Source organism: Erythrolamprus reginae, chromosome 2 (assembly GCF_031021105.1).
Source record: "Erythrolamprus reginae isolate rEryReg1 chromosome 2, rEryReg1.hap1, whole genome shotgun sequence".
Taxonomy (NCBI): domain Eukaryota; kingdom Metazoa; phylum Chordata; class Lepidosauria; order Squamata; family Dipsadidae; genus Erythrolamprus; species Erythrolamprus reginae.
Window position 1 is genome coordinate 153,212,843 of NC_091951.1, and position 19,723 is coordinate 153,232,565.

General features: G+C 40.3%; 1 protein-coding gene across 2 annotated transcripts in view; it reads left to right on the top strand.

Annotated features, from left to right (window-relative positions):
- The window catches only part of CD300LF (CD300 molecule like family member f), a 45,760-nt gene that overhangs the window by 1,572 nt on the left and 24,465 nt on the right, over nt 1-19,723 (top strand). The window contains exons 1-2 of one of the 2 annotated variants that reach the window (XM_070739972.1): nt 6,037-6,061; nt 10,265-10,567. The exons of the other annotated variant lie outside the window; for it this stretch is intronic. Coding sequence (XP_070596073.1) covers nt 10,513-10,567 — 55 coding nt within the window. The 5' untranslated portion in view covers nt 6,037-6,061; nt 10,265-10,512. Of the gene's footprint in view, nt 1-6,036; nt 6,062-10,264; nt 10,568-19,723 lie in introns of those variants that run through there. 2 annotated transcript variants of the gene reach the window in all.

Sequence of the window (19,723 nt, forward strand, 5' to 3'; positions counted from 1 at the left end):
CTCAACTCCCAACCAAAAAGGACTCCTAGCCATCCCTAGTGCAGATATACCCTAAATCCCAACATATCATATTAACACATTATTTGTCGTACTGTTTTTTCTCTAGATCTGTCTGTTTGAACATATTTACTATGACCATCTGCTGATTCTTGTCTCAAGAGACAAACACCAAGATTTCCAGAGTAAGCCATTCCCCAACAGATGTGGCACCTGAGTGGTACTTACGGTAAATCCGATGCCAACAGTTGCAGAGAAAGAGCCGGGGATGAATTTGCCCTGGTCAAACTGGACCAACAGTGATGTCTTCCCCACTCCGCTGTCTCCCACCAGGATGGTCTGCAGAAAATCAGACAGAAAAGAAGATTAGCATTTTGGGAGGAATAATGAGCCAAATGAAAACTGGGCAATGTTCCACCTGCTATATTATGGCCGCTAGCCAAATCATCTCTGCCTTACACTTCTGCAGAGAAACACAGACATGGGCTGGAAATAGAACAACAGAGTAACAGAGTTGGAAGGGACCTTGGAGGTCTTCTAGTCCAACCCCCTGCTCAGGCAGGAAACCGTATACCATTTCAGACAAATTGTGTTGGAGTATTGGAGCAGCCACAACTTCTGGAGGCAAGCCGTTCCACTGATTACTTGTTCTAACTGTCAGAAAAGTTATCCTTATTTCTAGATTGATTCTCTCTTTGATTAGTTCCCACCCATTGCATCTTGTCCTGCCTTCTGGTGCTTTGGAGAATAGATCAACCCCCTCTTCTTTATAGCAGCCACTTAAATATTAGAAACAAACAAATGGCACATTGGGTTTCATTAGATACTGAACTAAAACTCATGCTCACATTTTTTTTCAAGAATCAGTTTGTCTTCATTGCTCAGTAGCTCCTGAACCTAAAGACAGGGCACCTTTAAGACTTGTGGACTTCAACTTTGGCACCTTTAAGACTTGTGAACTTCAACTTTGGCACCTTTAAGACTTGTGGACTTCAACTATGGCACCTTTAAGACTTGTGGACTTCAGCTTTGGCACCTTTAAGACTTGTGGACTTCATCTATGGCACCTTTAAGACTTGTGGACTTCATCTATGGCACCTTTAAGACTTGTGGACTTCATCTATGGCACCTTTAAGACTTGTGAACTTCAACTTTGGCACCTTTAAGACTTGTGGACTTCAACTATGGCACCTTTAAGACTTGTGGACTTCAACTATGGCACCTTTAAGACTTGTGGACTTCATCTATGGCACCTTTAAGACTTATGGACTTCAACTCCCTGAATTTCTCAGCCAGCCATGCTGGGATCTCCTTCCTATCTTGAAAGTTTTCAATTAAAAGCTTTGAGTCAAGAACAGATTAAAGCCAATGAATGTCAAAAGCACACACCAACAATAGTGCCCCTCAGCCTTTCTCTTGTTTCACTGACAACTCATTAACGTCAATAAATGCTGAAAGTAAAATAACAGATTAAAAATGAAAGCTTTCTTCCAGGCCATTCCCTGGACTGGATCCTGTAAGTACCCTGTTTCCCCGATAGTAAGACACCCCCGATTGTAAGACGTATCGGGGGTTTCAGGGGGGTCGGCTAATATAAGCCGTACCCCGAAAGTAAGACATATGTCTTACTTTCGGGGAAACACGGGGGTATTGCCGGGGGGGGGAGCCCGATGACGTTGCTTCCAAGTTCCCCGCGCGCCCCTCGCCTTCGCCTCGCCGCAGCGCCACCGCCTCTTCCCCGGCTTGGCAAAGCGAAGGACGGCACTGGTCCAAAGCGAGCTGAGCAGGCGGCGGCTTGCAGCGAAGGCGCTCGTCCCAGCAACCGAGTCCTGCCGAGGCTCGGCTGCAAGCGGCCAGCGAGGCCGACCGGCTCCGATGCGAGCGGCCGGAGCTGCGCCCTCCTTCGCCCGCCTCCTTTCCGGCAGGCAGGTGGGGCTGCCCAACTGCGCAGAGCGGCTCCTCCCCTCCAGACACACACTTCCCCGACACGCGTCTGCGGCTCCACGCGTGCACGCCGCTTGGAGCCCTGAGGTTGAACTTGGAAAAGGGCTCACGAGGCTCCTGTCCCGCGGCTGCCCTTCTGGACTCTGGGGAGATGCCTTCGGGAATGCTACCCTTTCAATTTTTTTCCAATGTAAGACATACCCCGAAAGTAAGACGTAGTGGGGCTTTTGGGGGTAAAAAGAAAGTAAGACACTGTCTTACTTTCGGGGAAACACGGTATATTAAATATAAACTTTTTTTAAAAAAAACACTAAATATGGCAACCAAAATTAAGTATTTATTTATAATTAGGTCATAATAATAAAAAATGCTTTTGAATGTCTGCTGAAATTAAATTGTTGTATAAGGGGGAGAAATGCAAATATGAAAATGTACTGAAAACTGAAGTTGTGTGGGGCAGTGAAAGAGCTAAGAAGGGTGTCAAACTGGCGGTCCCTGGGCCAGATGCTTCACACACAGGCCACATCCATCTCAGCTCCACAAGTGGGAAAAACATCTCAAAACGTCAAATGATGGCAACGTGACACCGCAAGTTTGACACCCATGAGCTAAAGGCATGATAACTAGGGGGGAGGGGAAACTAGTGCTCCCTTTTCCTTCCCATCAACTGATCATGGGAGTAATTTGCATAATAATTAATCCACGGCTGCTTCTGCTGCTCCATTCAGAATTAGCTAGCTCTACATACATTATATTCAGAATCAAGGCAAGAGGCCCAATATCAGAAAAAACAGAAAGCCTGGAGCTAGAACACTACAAGCACTTTACATGGTTTGTTTGTTTGTTTGTTTGTTTGTTTGTTTGTTTGTTTGTTTTTTGTTTGTTTGTTTAATAGGCCGGCCTTCTTACGGACTCAGGGTGGCTTACAGCAATAAAAGCAGAATACAAAATTTAAAAAATTATCTCAATACATAACAACAACACTAAAAAGTTTATCCCAATAAAACGACAACCAACGTTCATACATATTAATGGCCGGGGGAAAGGACCATTGCTTAACTCCCCCAGGCCTGCCGACATAGATGTGTTTTAATACTTTTGTCCAGTCTTGTTTTGTTTTAAAGACCAACAGTTCATCTGGGGAAAATAATCTATAATTTATACTTTGGCAATATTTTCGTTAGAAATAATCGACACTGCTACAGGTCTGCAGTTTGCTTTTCTTACTTCACCTGAAAGTGTTATCAGATCAGGTGGCAGAAAGTGATTTTTTTTTTTTTTAAGTGGTGGAGACCTTGAAAGTTAGCAAAGTGAATCTTTTGGTTGACCCTAATAAAGATAATAACCAATAATAAATCTACTTTGCTCAGCCACAGACCAATGGAGTATAAATTATTGAAATATGCATCCATCTTTAAAGCAAGAAGGTGCTGTTTGGCAGTAATAGTTTGAATTCCAGCAACTGAAAAGTTTATAGTGAATTAATTATGAATGTACACTATGTTGGAAATTATTATGGGTTATCCTCAGTTGGTTTCTATCCACCAACCTCCTAGTCAGTCCCTTTATCTAGATCAGAGCAAGCACACGCATCACTGGGTTCAACCAGCAAAAATGTGTTTATTTATTAAACATCCATATATATGTGTGTTTTTTAAAAAAAACTTGCAAATGCAGGATAAAAGACAGGCAAAAACAGAGAAAGAGAGAGAAAGGAGAGAAGCCTGAACAACGGGCAAGAATTTGTGTTAGATGTTTATATGAAAAGACACAGAATTTTCTAGTGGCACTGGAAACAATGGGATGATTAATTAGAGAAAGTCTCAAAGGGAAGATTCTTTGATTAGTCCAGCTTTCATCTTTTTGTGCATACAAAAAGCAGCAAAATAGAGATGGAAAGTAGGACATCAAGTTTATTCTGCACCTTAAAGGGAATGTTTTGATGGATGGGGAGGATGCATCCAACACATTAGTGATGGTTCTCAGTGGGTGGGTGGGTGGGTGGGAGAGGAGGTTATCATAGATTTTTGGCAACTCATAAAAGCATAAGCCTTTTAATAGTTGAAAACGTGCTATCATACTTCTGACTTCTTGCTACTATATAGCCCTTGTTTTTCAACATGTGAAGGGCCTTCCCTGTCCCTATCATGGCCCATTTGCCCTAGTCCAGTATTGGCAAAACAGGAGCGGGCAGGGGAGTGCTAGAAACCAGAAGAGTAGCTTCATGGAGCGCATGCATAGGAGCGCTGGAAACCGGAAGAGCAGTTCCATGGTGCGCATGCGCGCTCCAGGAAGCTGAGCTTCCAGATTCTGGCATGGACATGTGCACTGATCACCTGGTGTCACCTGGTCTTCCGGTTTCTGGCACGCATCAGCTGGCTGGTGCACATGTGTGCACTGGAAACCAGAAGGTTAGTTTCCCTGCACATGCATGCATGCCAGGGAATTGCTCTTCTAGTTTCTGGTGTCGCTGCCACATGCCTGAAGACCAACTGGCCAGCGCACATGTATGCACTGGAACCCAGAAGAGCAACAGTTGGTGGTGGCTGGTGTACCTGTAGAGATGGCCATGTATGCCACTTCCAGCACGAATGCCTTAGGTTCGCCATCATAGCCCTCGTCTCTTAGTTTGAAAGAGATTATACACTCACCAAGACTTTTCCTCCATCCCTTCCTGTGTTTTTCCAGGAAGTGAGGTGGTAGTGTAGAAATACTTAAATGACAAGCCAGATTTCAGTTAATTCATAAATGTACTCCTTTAAGTTCTTACTCAGAGAACTCACTTACTCAGAGAACTGACTTCATACTCTTTTAACTTTTAGTTGCTTTCTTGTTCTCCCTAGGAAGCAGGATAGATTCAGGTTATGTTGAAGGCAGCTTTCATGATCCTCCTGAGATTAATTGGATGAGATGACTCAAATCAGGGGTCCCCCAAACTTGGTAATTTTAAGACTTTGGGACTTTAAATCCCAAAATTCTCCAGCCAGCATAGCTAGCTGGAGAATTCTGGGAGTTGAAGTCCACAACTCTTAAAGTTGCCAAGTTTGGGGAACCCCTGATTTGAGATGTCACTCAACTCTGTTGAGGATATGAGGTTGGGAATGGTTCATATTCTTATGCCTTTCTTAAGAAAAGAATGAAGTCATAGGAATGTTGCACAATCTTTTATAGACCTGATAGCCTCTCATGCTTCTTGGAGCACCTTAGTCATCAGTACTGACATCATTCAGCTATAAGACTTTATCTTGCAATGTTCATGTGTGAGATGGTGCTATTGACAAAGCCATCTGTTTTCTATTCCATTTGGCAGGTCTTTGTCCTGGACCAAGATGGTAGATGAGTCCCCATAGGCCACCTGCTTATTCCTTTAACTCATGGCATTTCCCAATGCAGTTTTCTCAAGATGGTTTGTATTACATCTTGTATTAAAATGCTGCTGCAAAAAATAGTCTCTTATTTTCTTCCTGACAAAGAGCATCAGGACTTACCTTGGAACATTTCTTAATTTCTCAAATTTTGTATTTATTCTAGAAAGTAAAGATTCCCCTTGCACATATCCGCCTCTGAATCCTTTTCATCCCCTTCCTTTAGAAAACGATAAAGCTTTAATTAGGGTAAAGGTAAAAGGTTCACCTCGCACATATGTGCCAGTAGTTAATTAACCTTTCCCTAATTTTTTTCACTAGAATCTTCTGTAATCAATCTGAATTTCAAGCAAAATTCCTTGTCTTTCAACTCCAGTAATGCCAGTTTATCTAAATCTCTTTCTCTCACTCCATCTGTAATTTCTAAGTTATTTTCCAGATTTTCCATTTTGTCCAATGACTTGTTTTACAGAGTTTGGCCATCTTCTTAACTTCTTATTTTATCTTTCCTTTTAACTTTTACACATTTTTCATCCATTCTGTCTTCAAGAACTACCAATGGAGTGTTAAGGTGGCTTAGACAACCTTTCACCTAATTCCTGAAACATTTTCTGAAACAACTCTGGTGTAATTCCTCTTTCCTCCAGTTGTTCTAACGGGTCCTCTCTTCTGCTGTTTTGTGGTTTCCCTGTTTTCCCATTTTAATATTCTAATCCAAAATGAATGTGTATCAATTACAAGAGGGAAGCTAAAAGGTAGGTTTTCCTCTGCCCCCAACTGTAAATTGATGATATCTGATAGTGATTAAGAAAGTGAGGTTTTTGTGAACTTTGTATCCAGTTAGTCTGTGTTACAGTTGTGAGCTTAACTAAAATCCATCAAATCTTGCGTTTTGACTCATGAGTTGGTTAGAAAAACCTCAGTTCCTGCAGTCCTATCTGGAACAGAGGTCCCCAACCCTTTGGACCTCAGGGATCACCAAGGTCATATTTTTAAATTCCGTGGACCACCAAATTCGTAATTTTAAGTCCTGCAGACCACTAATATGATTTTTTAAAAAGATAAATACACTTGTAAAATAATTATTAGAGAACTTCCATTTTATTAATATGAAATGCCCCTATTTAATATTACAAAATTATAAATGCTTATTTAATCATAACAAAATATTTAAATGTTTAATTGTAACAAAATTATTAAAGGTAGTGTAATTATTACAAAATAATTGAAGCTTATTTGACCGTGGCTTGCCGATGTTGTTGGGAAAATCAGTCCCATATTCCAGAGCTATAGCTGTAGTCTCTCCTCTCCTGTCCTCTCCTGTCCTCTCCTCGCCTTTCTTCTTCCTGGACTGGATTAATTGCTCTCGGCCATATCTGGCCCAGGGCCAAGATTTCTCCATGGACCACCAAAATTTTCTTGCGGACCACCAGTGGTCCATGAACCACAGGTTGGTGACCTGTGGTCTGGAGTGCTATTGGGTGATCTCACAATTTTTCCTTGTCAGGAGAGATCACACCAGAGGTGGGATTCAACAGATCCTGACAGTTCTAGAGAACCGATAGGGGAATTTTTTAGTAGTTTGGAGAACCGGTAAATACCACCACTGACTGGCCCTGCCCCCATCTATGCTCTGCCTCCCGAGTCCCAGCTGATCAGAAGGAAATGGGGATTTTGCCAAAACCTTCCCCTGGAGTGAGGTGGGAATGGAGATTTTACAGTATCCTTCCCCTGCCATGCCCACCAAGCCACACTATGCCCACCAAGCCATGCCCACAGAACTGATAGTAAAAATGTTTGAATCCCACCACTGAACCACACCAATCAGAATTCACCATCTATCCACCAACCTCTGCTGCAATACCATCCCTGTTCCTTCTCGGGTGTCTAGTCCATCAAAGAACCTCACTTGGCAGCTGAATTCTCTTGCATTATTGAAGATCTATGTCAGGGACGGCAAAGCTTTTTTGTTTGGAAGCCAAAGGTGTGTGTGCAAGAGTGATAGCGTGTGCGCGTGTGCCCACACCCATAATGCAATGCCCTACCCGTTGTGCATGTGGGTTGCCATCACCGCATGCACACAGGCCTCAACGCAGCCTCCAGACTTCTAGTAGACCTGTTGGGCTGTTTTTCGCTCTCCCCAGGGTTCAGGGAAGCCTCTTGAAGCCTGGGGAGAGTGAAAAATGGCCAAATGGGCCAACCAGAAGTTTGGAAACTTTCATCCAGGATTCACTTTCTTGAATCCAGCAGATGGCAAAAAATAATCGAAAAAAGGCAGAAAATCATCTGGGTATCATGCTCAGGTGCGCTGGAGCTGACATAGGGCAACGCCTCGTGTGCCCTCAGATATGGCTCCGTGAGCCACCTGTAGCACGAGTACCATAGGTACTGATCTAAGTTTTCAGTATTTTCAGGTTGAAGTTACAAGTAGTCCTTGTTTAATGCCCACTGGTTCAGCAACAGTTCAAAGTTTCAATAGCATCAAAACAGAGGACTTACAACTGCTCCCTGTAGTTGTATTCATCACAGCTTTTCTACAATCACATGATCGTGGTTCTAGCAATCAGATCACAATTATGAAAGTAGCAGTGTCCCAAAGTCATGTGATCAACATTTGCAACCTCCACTGTCAATTTCTGACAAGCGAAGTCAACGGGAAAGCTGGCAGGAGGTTCACAAATGGTGAACATGTGACTATAGGACACTGACTGGGTGAGATTGCCTAATGATGGAAATTGGAGCTGCAGCAATTGCTGTTGTAAATTGGTGTCACCCTGGTGTCAGGGTAATTAATGAAGTTGCACTATAGATTTTTCACACCTAGCTGATGTTCATAAACATCTTCTGCTAGACTCCTGGTTATCAGTCCTATATAGTGGTCATTGCATTTTATTTTGTAGATAATTCCCATTTTGTCTTATTTTTATATTGGATCCTTGGGTTTGTTTAGGATGCTTTATGGGGACTTTGTTGGTTCATTTGCTGTGGTTATTCCAGGTGGTTGGAGCAATGTGAGTTTTCAAGTTGGGATTGCAGTATTTTTGTTGTTATAGTGAGGGTGGCTGGTACTTTTGCTGAACGTGCACTAGTATCATGTTGAAATGTGTTGGGCTGCAATTTATTTCTGCTCTTTGTACTTCCAGGGTGTTGCAGACTAGTCTGAATATGTGCGTGTGTGTTTTTTAAAGCAGTTCCTTTTGGGTGTTGCTGAGTTTTTGCCCTTGTAAATTGTGGAGATTGTTTGTGTGGGTGGCTTTGAGTGGATTTGGATATGAAGCTTTTTCTACTGAACAGACTTTCTATCGAATTTCCATTAAATTTGCTGTTCATCACCAAGCACATTACTTATTCTGCCCCTTTTTGCAAATAAAATGCAGGGGTGAAACCCAGAAGGTTCTTACGGGTTCTGGAGAACCACTGGTGGAAATTCTGAGTAGCAAGTGCTACCTCTAGCTGGCTCCAGAGTAGGGTGGGAACGAAGATTTTGCAATATTCTTCTCCCAGAAGTGGGGAGGGAATGGGGATTTTGTAGTATCTTTCCCCTGTCACACCCACCAAACCACACCACATCCACCAAGCTACACCCACAGAATCGATGGTAAAAGAAATCTTTCCCCTTTCACGCCCACCAAGCCACACCACATCCACCAAGTTATGCCCACAGAATTGATGGTAAAAGAAATTGGATTTCACTGTTGATAAAATGTGTTTATTTTCAGCATATCTATAGAATACTAAATATAAACTTGGAGGAATTGAACTTATTAACGACCCTCACTCTGTCAAAGACTTTGGAGTACTAATATCCAATGACCTAAGTCCTAGAGCCCAACATTGCCAAAAAGGCTTTAAGAGTTGCTAACCTAATCCTTCACAGCTTCTTCTCTGGTAATATTGATCTGCTAACAAGAGCTTACAAAACATTTGTCAGGCCAATCCTAGAATACAGCTCACCTGTAGGGAACCCACATTGCATATCTGACATCAACCCAATTGAGAGAGTCCAGAAATATTTCACAAGAGTCCTTCACACCTCTTCTCACAACAAAATACCTTACTCCGCCAGCCTTGAAATTCAATGATTAGATAACTTACAACTCCATCGTCTCCGTTCTGACTTAACTATAGTTCATAAAATCATATACCAAAATGTCCTACCTGTTAGTGTCTACTTCACCTTCAACCACAACAACACACAAGCACGAAATAGATTTCAACTAAATGTCAACCACTCCAAATTAGACTGCAAAAAATATGACTTCAGCAATAGAGTAATCAATGCCTGGAGTGCACTATCTGATTCTGTGGTTTCTACTCCTAACCCCAAAACCTTTAACCTTAGACTATCTACAATTGACCTCTCCCCCTTTGTAAAGAGGTCTGTAAGGGGTGTGCATAAGCGCACCATTATGCCTACCGTCCCTGTCCTACTGTTCTATTGTCTTCTATCATTACTTTCTATCATTACTTATCTAATGTTTTATTTGTAGAAATTACCATCCTATAATTGTTTGACAAATACATAAATAAAATAAAAATAAAATATTTGCCCCTGTTGTATCTACATAGAAGTTGAATTCCTCAGGTCTTCTGTACTTATTTTAAGGATCGCAAGTTAATGCACTTGGTAGCTGCAGATTCTTCATATTTTAGATCCCCCTTTTTGTATTTCCTTCTAGTAAGACCTTCATGCTTCTCTGAATACAGTGTCTGAGGTCAGTGTTGTCACAATCTTTCAGCAATGTTAGAAAATACTTACAGAATTACCATAAACAACTTCCACTTTCAAAATCTATTTTATTTTACTTCATTTCATTTCATGTAAAGAAGCTTCTTAGCGTATGGCTTTTCTCATTTCTCAATGGGGAGAAAGTGGCTGTTTCCTAAATCCTAATTTTGCTGAAAAAGTTTCAGGGTGATAATTCTTACTATTACATTTCCTTCCTTTTAATATTCAGACAAGATGCTTGAAAAACTGGACTTGTAGTTTATTGGTAGTAGACTTCTGCTTCCCCTTTCTTCATCATGACCAAGACATTCTCCTAACTGGTTGGAAAAAGCAGAAGTAATGATTTTTCAATCTGTATTCAAGTTTGGGCTATGCAAATGACATGCTCAGAAAATGCTGTTCTGAAGAAATCTTCGATGACAGTCAAACCAACAGGTAGAAGTTAAAGGAGAATGTGAGTGGGCAGCGAAGGACAACATGCAGCAGCACCTGATTGTGGGACTCTTCCTCCTTTCTGATCTCTTCACAAAAGGTGAGAGATTTATATTTGTTTACACTAAGGGATCATAACAGGAAGAGATAGTTGGAGACAGGTGTCTCAGCAGATTCCTAGAATCTGAGGCATCAAAGCCATGAAGGGGAGCAGTCTTGTGAGTTAATACTGGTAAGATGTGACAAGCAAATGTTCTCTAGTCTAAAAAAATAACAGAATAGCAGAGTCGGAAGAGACCTTGGAGGTCTTCTAGTCCAAACCAATGTTCAAGCAGGAAAGTCTATACCATTTCAGACAAAATGTTGTCCAATTGATAAAAAAACTCTTCCAATATTGGTGCACCCACAACGTCTGGAGGCAAGTTTTCATACTGATTAATTGTACTGACTGTCAGGAAATTTCTCCTCAATTCTGAGTTGGTTCTCTTCTTGATTACTCTCCATCTATTGTTTTTTGTTCGTCCTTTAGCTGCTTTGGAGAATAACTTAACTCCCTTTTCCTTGTGACTGTCCCTTAGATGTTGCAACACTGCTATCACATTTTTCTTTTCATTAAACTAGACATACCCAATTCCTGCACCAGTTCTCCCTATAAGGGTCGAGTACAAGTACACTAGAGTGCCTTCCGTCCCCTGTCCTATTGCTCTCCTATATCTCCTATTCCTTTCTTCTATTCCTGTATCTCTTCTATTCTTTCATTGATATGTTCTATTCCTATAACTTCTCTTCTATTCTTTCTTAGATATATTTTACTATGAGTATATCCTCTATAACCTTCATTATGTATTTTACTATGTGTACATATATATATGTGGCCCTATCTGGACCGGGACTCACTGCTCACAGTCACTCATGCCCTCATCGCCTCGAGATTTGACTACTGTAATGCTCTCTACATGGGGCTACCTTTGAAAAGTGTTCGGAAACTTCAGATCGTGCAGAATGCAGCTGCGAGAGCAATCATGGGCTTCCCAAGGCATGCCCATGTTACACCAACACTCCGCAGTCTGCATTGGTTGCCGATCAATTTCGGGTCACAATTCAAAGTGTTGGTTATGACCTATAAAGCCCTTCATGCCATCGGACCAGAATATCTCCAGGACCGCCTTCTGCCACACAAATCCCAGCAACCGGTTAGGTCCTACAGAGTTGGCCTTCTCCGGGTCCTGTCGACTAAACAATGTCATTTGGCGGGACCCAGGAGAAGAGCCTTCTCTGTGGTGGCCCCGACCCTCTGGAATCAGCTCCCCCCAGATATCAGAGTTGCCCCCACCCTCCTTGCCTTTCGCAAGCTCCTTAAATCCCACCTCTGTCATCAGGCATGGGGGAATTGAAATTTTTTCCCTTCCCCCTAGGCTTATAGAATTTATACATGGTATGCTTGTTTGTATGGTTGGCCTCTTAAATTGGGGTTTTTTAGATTGCTTTTTAATATTGGATTTGTTACATTGTTTTCTTTATTGTTGTTAGCTGCCCCGAGTCTTCGGAGAGGGGCGGCATACAAATCTAATAAATAATAATAATAATAATAATAATAATATATATATATATATATATATACCCACTAAAACCCTCATTGTGTATTGGACAAAATCAATCAATAAACAATGTTGTAACTTTCAGTCTCTTAATTGTATTGGTTGCTCTTCTCTGCACTCTTTCTAGAATGTCAACATCTTTTTTATATCATGGGAACCAAAACTAGATATAATATTCCAAGTGCATAGTTACCAATGCATTATAAAGTGATATTAACACTTCATGTGATCTTGATTGTATTATTCTGTCAATGCAACCTAGCCCTGTCTTGGCTTTTTTGGCAGCTGCAGCACACTGCTGACTCATATGTAAGTGATTCTCCGTTAGGACTCTAGGATCCCTCTCACAGTTGCTATTATTGAAGATTTCAATTAACTTTTTTTTTGCACTGGTTCTATAGCTTGCATTTATTTAATATATTTTTGTAATTGTACAGAATGGTGTAAAATTCCACCCTGAAAGATTTCATTTCTGTAGAACAATGTGAAAAAATTCTTTCCTTCCTTAATGTACTAACAGCAGCATCAGTAAAGAGTCATTAAATATGGAGCTGTAATAGACAGACATTAGAACTTCACTTCAGGAGAAACATTTTGTTTTATTTCTTATTGGCAGATATTTCCAAGGAGTAATATAGTTTAGATTAAACCAGATGAAACGCAGCCGTAACTCATTTTTTAAAGGAAAAAGCATAAGAAATTGCAATCCGGGTGAATGAAATGAAGAATTTGAATATTTGATGTTGTTTCCTTGTGATTGTTTTGGAATTTTAGAATAAAATAAAACAGAATAGAATAGAATTCTTTATTGGCCAAGTGTGATTGGACACACAAGGAATTTGTGTTTGGTGCATACGCTCTCAGTGTACATAAAATAAAATATACATTTGTAAAGAATTATGAGGTATAACACTTAATGATTGTCATGGGGTCAATCAGGGGTCAATATTAATAAAAATCTTAAGGATACAAGCAACAAGTTACAGTCATACAGATAAGAATGATAAGAAAACATTAATAATAATAATAATAGTAGTGCGGACTTAGTAAATAGTTTGACATTGTTGAGAGAATTGTTTAGCAGAGTGATGGCATTTGGGAAAAAATGTTCTTGTGTCTAGTTGTCTTGGTGTGTGGTGCTCTGTAATAATTTGAAGGTAAGAGTTGAAACAGTTTATGTCCAGGATGTGAGGGGTCAGTAAATATTTTCATAGCCCTCTTTTTGACTCATGCAGTATACAGGTCCTCAATGGAAGGCAGGTTGGCAGCATTTAAGGCATAGTTTTAAGCAACAGTGTCTGTTCTGTCTTGTGAGAAGATGAACAATGTGAAAAATTGGAAAATGGCATTCAGAACTTACTTTATCTATCTATCTATCTATCTATCTATCTATCTATCTATCTATCTATCTATCTATCTATCTATCTAACTATTAATTAGATTTGTATGCCGCCCCTCTCCGTAGACTTGGGGTGGCTCACAACATACAATAAAACAATTCACAACAAATCTAATAAATTTTAATTTTTTTTAAAAAAAACACTAATTATTAAACCAGACATACACACAGACATACCATACATAAATTGTATAGGCCCGGGGGAGGGGGGAATGCCTCAATTCCCTTCTGACAGCTCTCTGATAACTTTGTTAATGAAAACTAAATTATAGGCTTCTACTAGATTGTTCTAGATAAACACCACAATTCAAATGTTTTCAAAGTAGTATTTGGGAACACTTTGAAGATAGCTTTTCATGTGGATTACTGGCTTAGTTGAGATGTTAGTTAAGGGGTGGGTTCCTCCCCATTCAGAATGGATTGCCCGAACTGGTAGTGACCCGCTGGTGATGTTACGATGGCATTTCAGATCCAGTTCGGTCGGTGCTGGTCTGTGGGCACCACCATTTTGGGGAGGGGGGATTTTTTTCTGAAATTTTTTACTGTTTCAAAGTTTTTCCCTCTGCTGCTGCTTGAAAAAGGGCCCTCCCACCTGCCTTGGGTTTATACTTACTTTTATTCCTTTGCCTGAAGCACAGCTGATCAGCTCCTCAGCTGTGTTTCGGGATGATCATAGCTACTGAGCATGCATAGAATCAGAATTGCATGTGAGGGCACGCACGTCCACGAAATGTCACAATGCAAACTGGTGGTGAAGGTAAATTTTCTCTGACACTTTCATGAGGGAAGTTCTCTTCCTGGACACTGGATGTGGCCAGCTTTTGTTCCCCTCAAGTTTTGCTTTTCAAGTCTTTTCATTTTCTAGCCCTGCAAATTGGCCAGTCCCACTTCTCTTCTTCAGAGAGGGGAGGCATACAGGTCTAATAAATAATAATAATGAAATAATAATAATAATAATAATAATAATAATAATAATAATAATAATAATATTTTTGTGGGATTTTTCCAGAAGTGGAAAATATTATTTTTGTGGGATTTTCCAGAGGTAGGTTTTAGCAGGTTTTGACCAGTTTTGGAGAACTGGTAGTGGAAATTTTGAGCAATTCAAAGAACTGGCTAATATTTATTTATTTATTTTATTTTTATTTATTTATTTTGTCCAATACACAATAGAGGTAAAAGGGAATAGACATGTAGCAATATATGTCAAAGGCAGGATAGAAGAAAAGATATAAGAATAAAATACGTCAATGGAGAATAGAGGAAAAGATATATGAATGGAAGAGAAGATATATGATATATAGGAGAGACAGTTGGACAGGGGACGAAAGGCACACTAGTGCACTTATGCTGCCTCTCAAGTCTCAGCTGATTGGGAGGAAATGTGAATTTCGCAGTAACCTTCCCCTGGATTGGGGAGGGAATTGAGATTTTACAGTAACCTTCCCTTGCCACGCCCACCAAATCATGCCCATAGAACCGATAGTTAAAAAATTTGAATCCCATCACTGCATTGTTAGAGTTTTGCTTTGTGATTGCAGTTGTTCTGGATGGCTGAGTCAGCAACATGACTACAACGTTGAAAAGGATTCTGGATTGTGGATACCAGGATGGGGCTTGGCAGGATGGCTAGTTTTCACCCTTCCTCTTGAGGCAAAAAAAGTGTATAATTTTTAGAAAGCTACAGTACTTCACCGATTAGGACCATGGCCATAACATATTAGCTTCCATCGCTAATAAAGAAACCATGGTGAATCTTTTACTGATGTGACTTCCCAAAAGGCAAAAACAAATGGGAAACGTTATGTCTAATTGCTGCTTTATTATTAATTGATAAGGTGCATGGGATTGAAGCCCTTGTGTGTCGTAAAAAATGTGATTTTGGATATTCATAGCTGCACTTGTTTTACAGTAACTACATTAAGGAACAAAAATAGCATAAATGCATGTCCCCAAACTTCATCCAAAGGAATGCCTCCCTAACTATACTTTAAAAAAAAAGATTTTATTGAGAATTTTAAAAAAACACAATTTGACATATACAAAAAACGCATTCAATACATTAAAGAAACACAAGGAAAAACAAAAACAAAGAAAAAGGAAAAACACACATGAACAGACACACACGAAAATTTGTAACTATAATCTCTTAAAATACTACATGTTGAAACCTCTTACATATTAAAAACAGAGAAACAGCTTGTTTCTCTCATAACTTCCATACGTATATCAATAGTCATTAATTTTATGCAGTTATATGCATCGTTGTCTTTGGTACATCAAAACTCTTAACAAATCTCATTTATCATATTGATATCTCATCACCTCGAGGCTTGACTACTGTAACGCTCTCTACATGGGGCTACCTTTGAAAAATGTTTGGAAACTTCAGATCATGCAGAATGCAGCTGCGAGAGCAATCATGGGCTTTCCCAAATATGCCCATGTTACACCAACACTCCGCAGTCTGCATTGGTTGCCAATCAGTTTCCGGTCACAATTCAAAGTGTTGGTTATGACCTATAAAGCCCTTCTTGGCACCGGACCAGATTACCTCAGGGACCGCCTTCTGCTGCACGAATCCCAGCGACCAGTTAGGTCTCACAGAGTGGATCTTCTCCGGGTCCCGTCAACTAAGCAATGTCGCCTGGCGGGACCCAGGGGAAGAGCCTTCTCTGTGGCGGCCCCGGCCCTCTGGAACCAACTCCCCCCAGAGATTAGAACTGCCCCCACCCTCCTTGCCTTTCTTAAACAACTTAAAACCCACCTCTGCCGCCAGGCATGGGGGAATTGAGATCCTCTTTCCCCCTAGGCCTTTACAATTCTATGCATGGTATGTATGTATGTTTGGTTTTTATATTAATGGATTTTTAATCATTTCTAATACCAAATTACTATTGTACACTGTTTTATTGTCGCTGTTAGCCGCCTCAAGTCTCCAGAGAGGGGCGGCATACAAATCAAATCAAATCAAATCAAATCAAATAAATAAATAAATAAATAAATAAATAAATAAATAAATAGCAATATTATTTTCCAAAATAACAGTATCAATTGTTAATTCTGCTCCTCTCTTCACATCTTCACTCAGTCTTTTACCCAGTTTGTTGTACATATTTAAAAGTTCTCACTTATATTGCCTCTAAACTTCTTATCTTAATTTTTCTTATCCAACCACTCACACAATTTGTCCGAAATTTTATAAAAATCTGTTTCTTGTTTCTCTTTTAGTTGCATAGTTAGCCTGTTCCTCTTTGCCACTTCCAGTATTTTATTTATAATCCTGAGGTTGGTAGGAAACTGTTTCTTTTTTCCATAATTGTGCATATGACATTGTTGTCGCTGTCATTATGTGTATTATCAAATATTGATTGTTTTTACTTATACTTTGATCCATCATGCCTAAAAGAAACATTTCTGGTTTTAGCTCCAATTTAACTGATGTAATTTCACTTAACCATTTTTGTATTTGATTCAAATGGGCCTTGGATGGGCATGTCCACCACATGTGGTAGTACGTGCCCATTTCTATTTTACATTTCCAACATTTAGCACTATTCTTGAAGGACACATATACATGATGCATCCCTTTATTCCCAGTCCACAGCTAGGGCTAATTAATTTTGTCCCCTCCCCCCAAATCCAGTGGGATAGTAGTATTTTTATCGCTTCCCCATTCTAGTCCCACTATACACACAACTTATGTCGAATGCACGTAGGCCTCTTTCAGCTACTGCAAACTTTCTCTCTTCTCTCTGTAGCTTCTGACTTTTCCCATGACTAAACCAGGACCTCTGAACTGCTTGCTTGTCAAATTCATGTAGCAATAGTCCTGACTCTACTATAAGTTACAGAGTGCTTAAGATTTTTACCGTGTCCATCAGAATGTGTTGTATGTTCATTTCTAGTCTGAATTGATAATTTAACCATCTGATTTAAAGAAGGCCTGGTCAACTACTCAGTGGTCCAGATTTGCCTTCCATTGGTAGAGAAAGTGGTCCTTGCAAACCATAGGATGCTACAGCAGCCTCCCTTTTAGGTCATCTGTTTCAGAAAAGGAGATCACATTAAAAGGCTAAAATGTTTATATTAAATGGTTCGGAGAGGTGGATAATTATTTATTATTATTTTTATTATTTATTAGATTTGTATGCCGCCCCTCTCCGAAGACTCGGGGCGTCTCACAACAACAGTAAAAACAGTATAGACAATGGAACAAATCTAATAATAAGAATAAGGATAATCCTGCCCCTCTAAACAAAAGGGGACAATTTGGGGCCATTGAGTTGGCTCGCCATCACCAAGTCACCTTGGCTTTCGGCTCCTTGCTGTTGGTCCATTGGTGCCAGCTCATCCCAACCAGCTCATCATGTTTGACTTGCCTCGGGCAATTCAACCTGAGTAAGTCACTCACTCAGGGCACCAAGCCAAATTCTGCAGACAAGGGCTTTTCTTTTTTGGGAAGACCTGTTGGTGGTAAACCAGCCAGCAGCAAGCCAGTAGTGGAGACCCACAGCAGTGACCTGCTGCTGCTGAGCCAGCAGCAGTGAGCTGGTTGCAGCAATCCAGTGGCAGTGAGTTCACCCATAGACCAAAATTCAAAATGCAGTTCCCCCCCCAGGCCCAGCTTACTTTAGTGTATATATTTTTATTATTTTATTTTTATTAAAATTCACAAAGAAACTTAAAAACTAACCCAAACTAAAAATAAAAAATTGCAGAAGGCAAAGAACAATAAAGAGGAAGAAGAAATATCCAATTTCTTCTCAAGCAAATATAACCACAATTACAATATTCGCTCTGACTGTGTGAATTACCAAAAAAAAAGAGCTCATATTTTTTCTGTTATCTAGTTTTTTTCCTAATAATTAAAAACACAAATCATGAATGCACTTGTTTCTTTCATGAAAAAAGTTTATAAGAGGATTCCATCAACCATACTAATCAAAGAAGTTAATTTATGCAATCTCCATTACAATCACCATCTTCACCAGCCATTCCTCCTTTGTGGGCAGTGTTCCATTCTCAGACTGAAGCACAAAGGCTTCAGTCAGGTCCTCCATTCTGGAGGGCAAATACTGGCTGCTGATTGGCTAGACTGACTGGCAACTCCCTATAAAAGGGCTGCCTGTCAGACAGAGTCTTTGCTGGGTTGTAAATAGTTGCTAAATAAAAAGCTGTTGTTTTGAAGCCACTTCTATCTGCCTCATCCATTGACCCTATGTAACAGGCATTGTCACACCTTCGCACTTTTGAGCATAAAGTAGTCTCACTGCAGTTATTATACATAAAAAGCTCCATGATTTTTTTTTGGTGGCTGTCCGTTAGTTCCGAAAGAAAAGTCTCTGGTTTCAGTAGTACTTTAGCCTTGAAAAAATCTTCCAGATTAATGTATGTTGTATCAGATTAATGTATTTGTTCCAGATTAATGTGTTTATATTTGTTCCAGTATGTATTTGTGCAAAGAAGGGATTACATGATTCTGGGACATTGCAACTGTCATACATGTGGGACAGTTGTCAATCATCCAAATGTAAAGCATGTGACCATAGGGATTTGAAAAAATCTTCCAGATTAATGTATGTATTTGTACCATTTTTTAAAGCTTTTTTAACAATTTCATCAAACAAGGCAAAAATGTCCATCCCTTCATATTTGCTAGGCCCAGCCAACTGCTCGAAGTTTTGACCTGCTGACAGAGGAAATCCACCAATCCCTGTACCTTAAAAGTCCCCTCCCCACCTCCTTTAATGGTAAATCAGTTATTGGTCTGGTCCCCAAGCACAGAAAATTCCAACTGTATACAACAGTAGGCAGAATGATGCTGGCCTCCATGTGCTGTGAGGAGTCCCTGATGCTCTCTAAGCTTGGTTGTTTACATGCAGGTCTTTCATCGCCCAATCTAGGTAACATCATTAGTGATGAGCATCAGTAACATTATTGCATTGCAGGAACTGGGCATGGCTAGTTTAATGAAAAGAATGACCAGGGGAGACATGATAGCAGTATTCCAGGATCTCAGGGGTTGCCACAAAGAAGAGTCTATCTAGTCTCCAAAGCACCTGCTGGTAGAACAAGAAGCAATGGGTGGAAACTAAACAAGGAGAGAAGTAACTTAGAACTAAGGAGAAATTTCCTGACAGTCAGAACGGTTGATCAGTGGAACAGCTTGCCTCTAGAAGTTGTGAATGCTCCAACGCTGGAAGCTTTTAAGCAGATGTTGGATAACCATCTGTCTGAAGTAGTGAAGGGTTTCCTA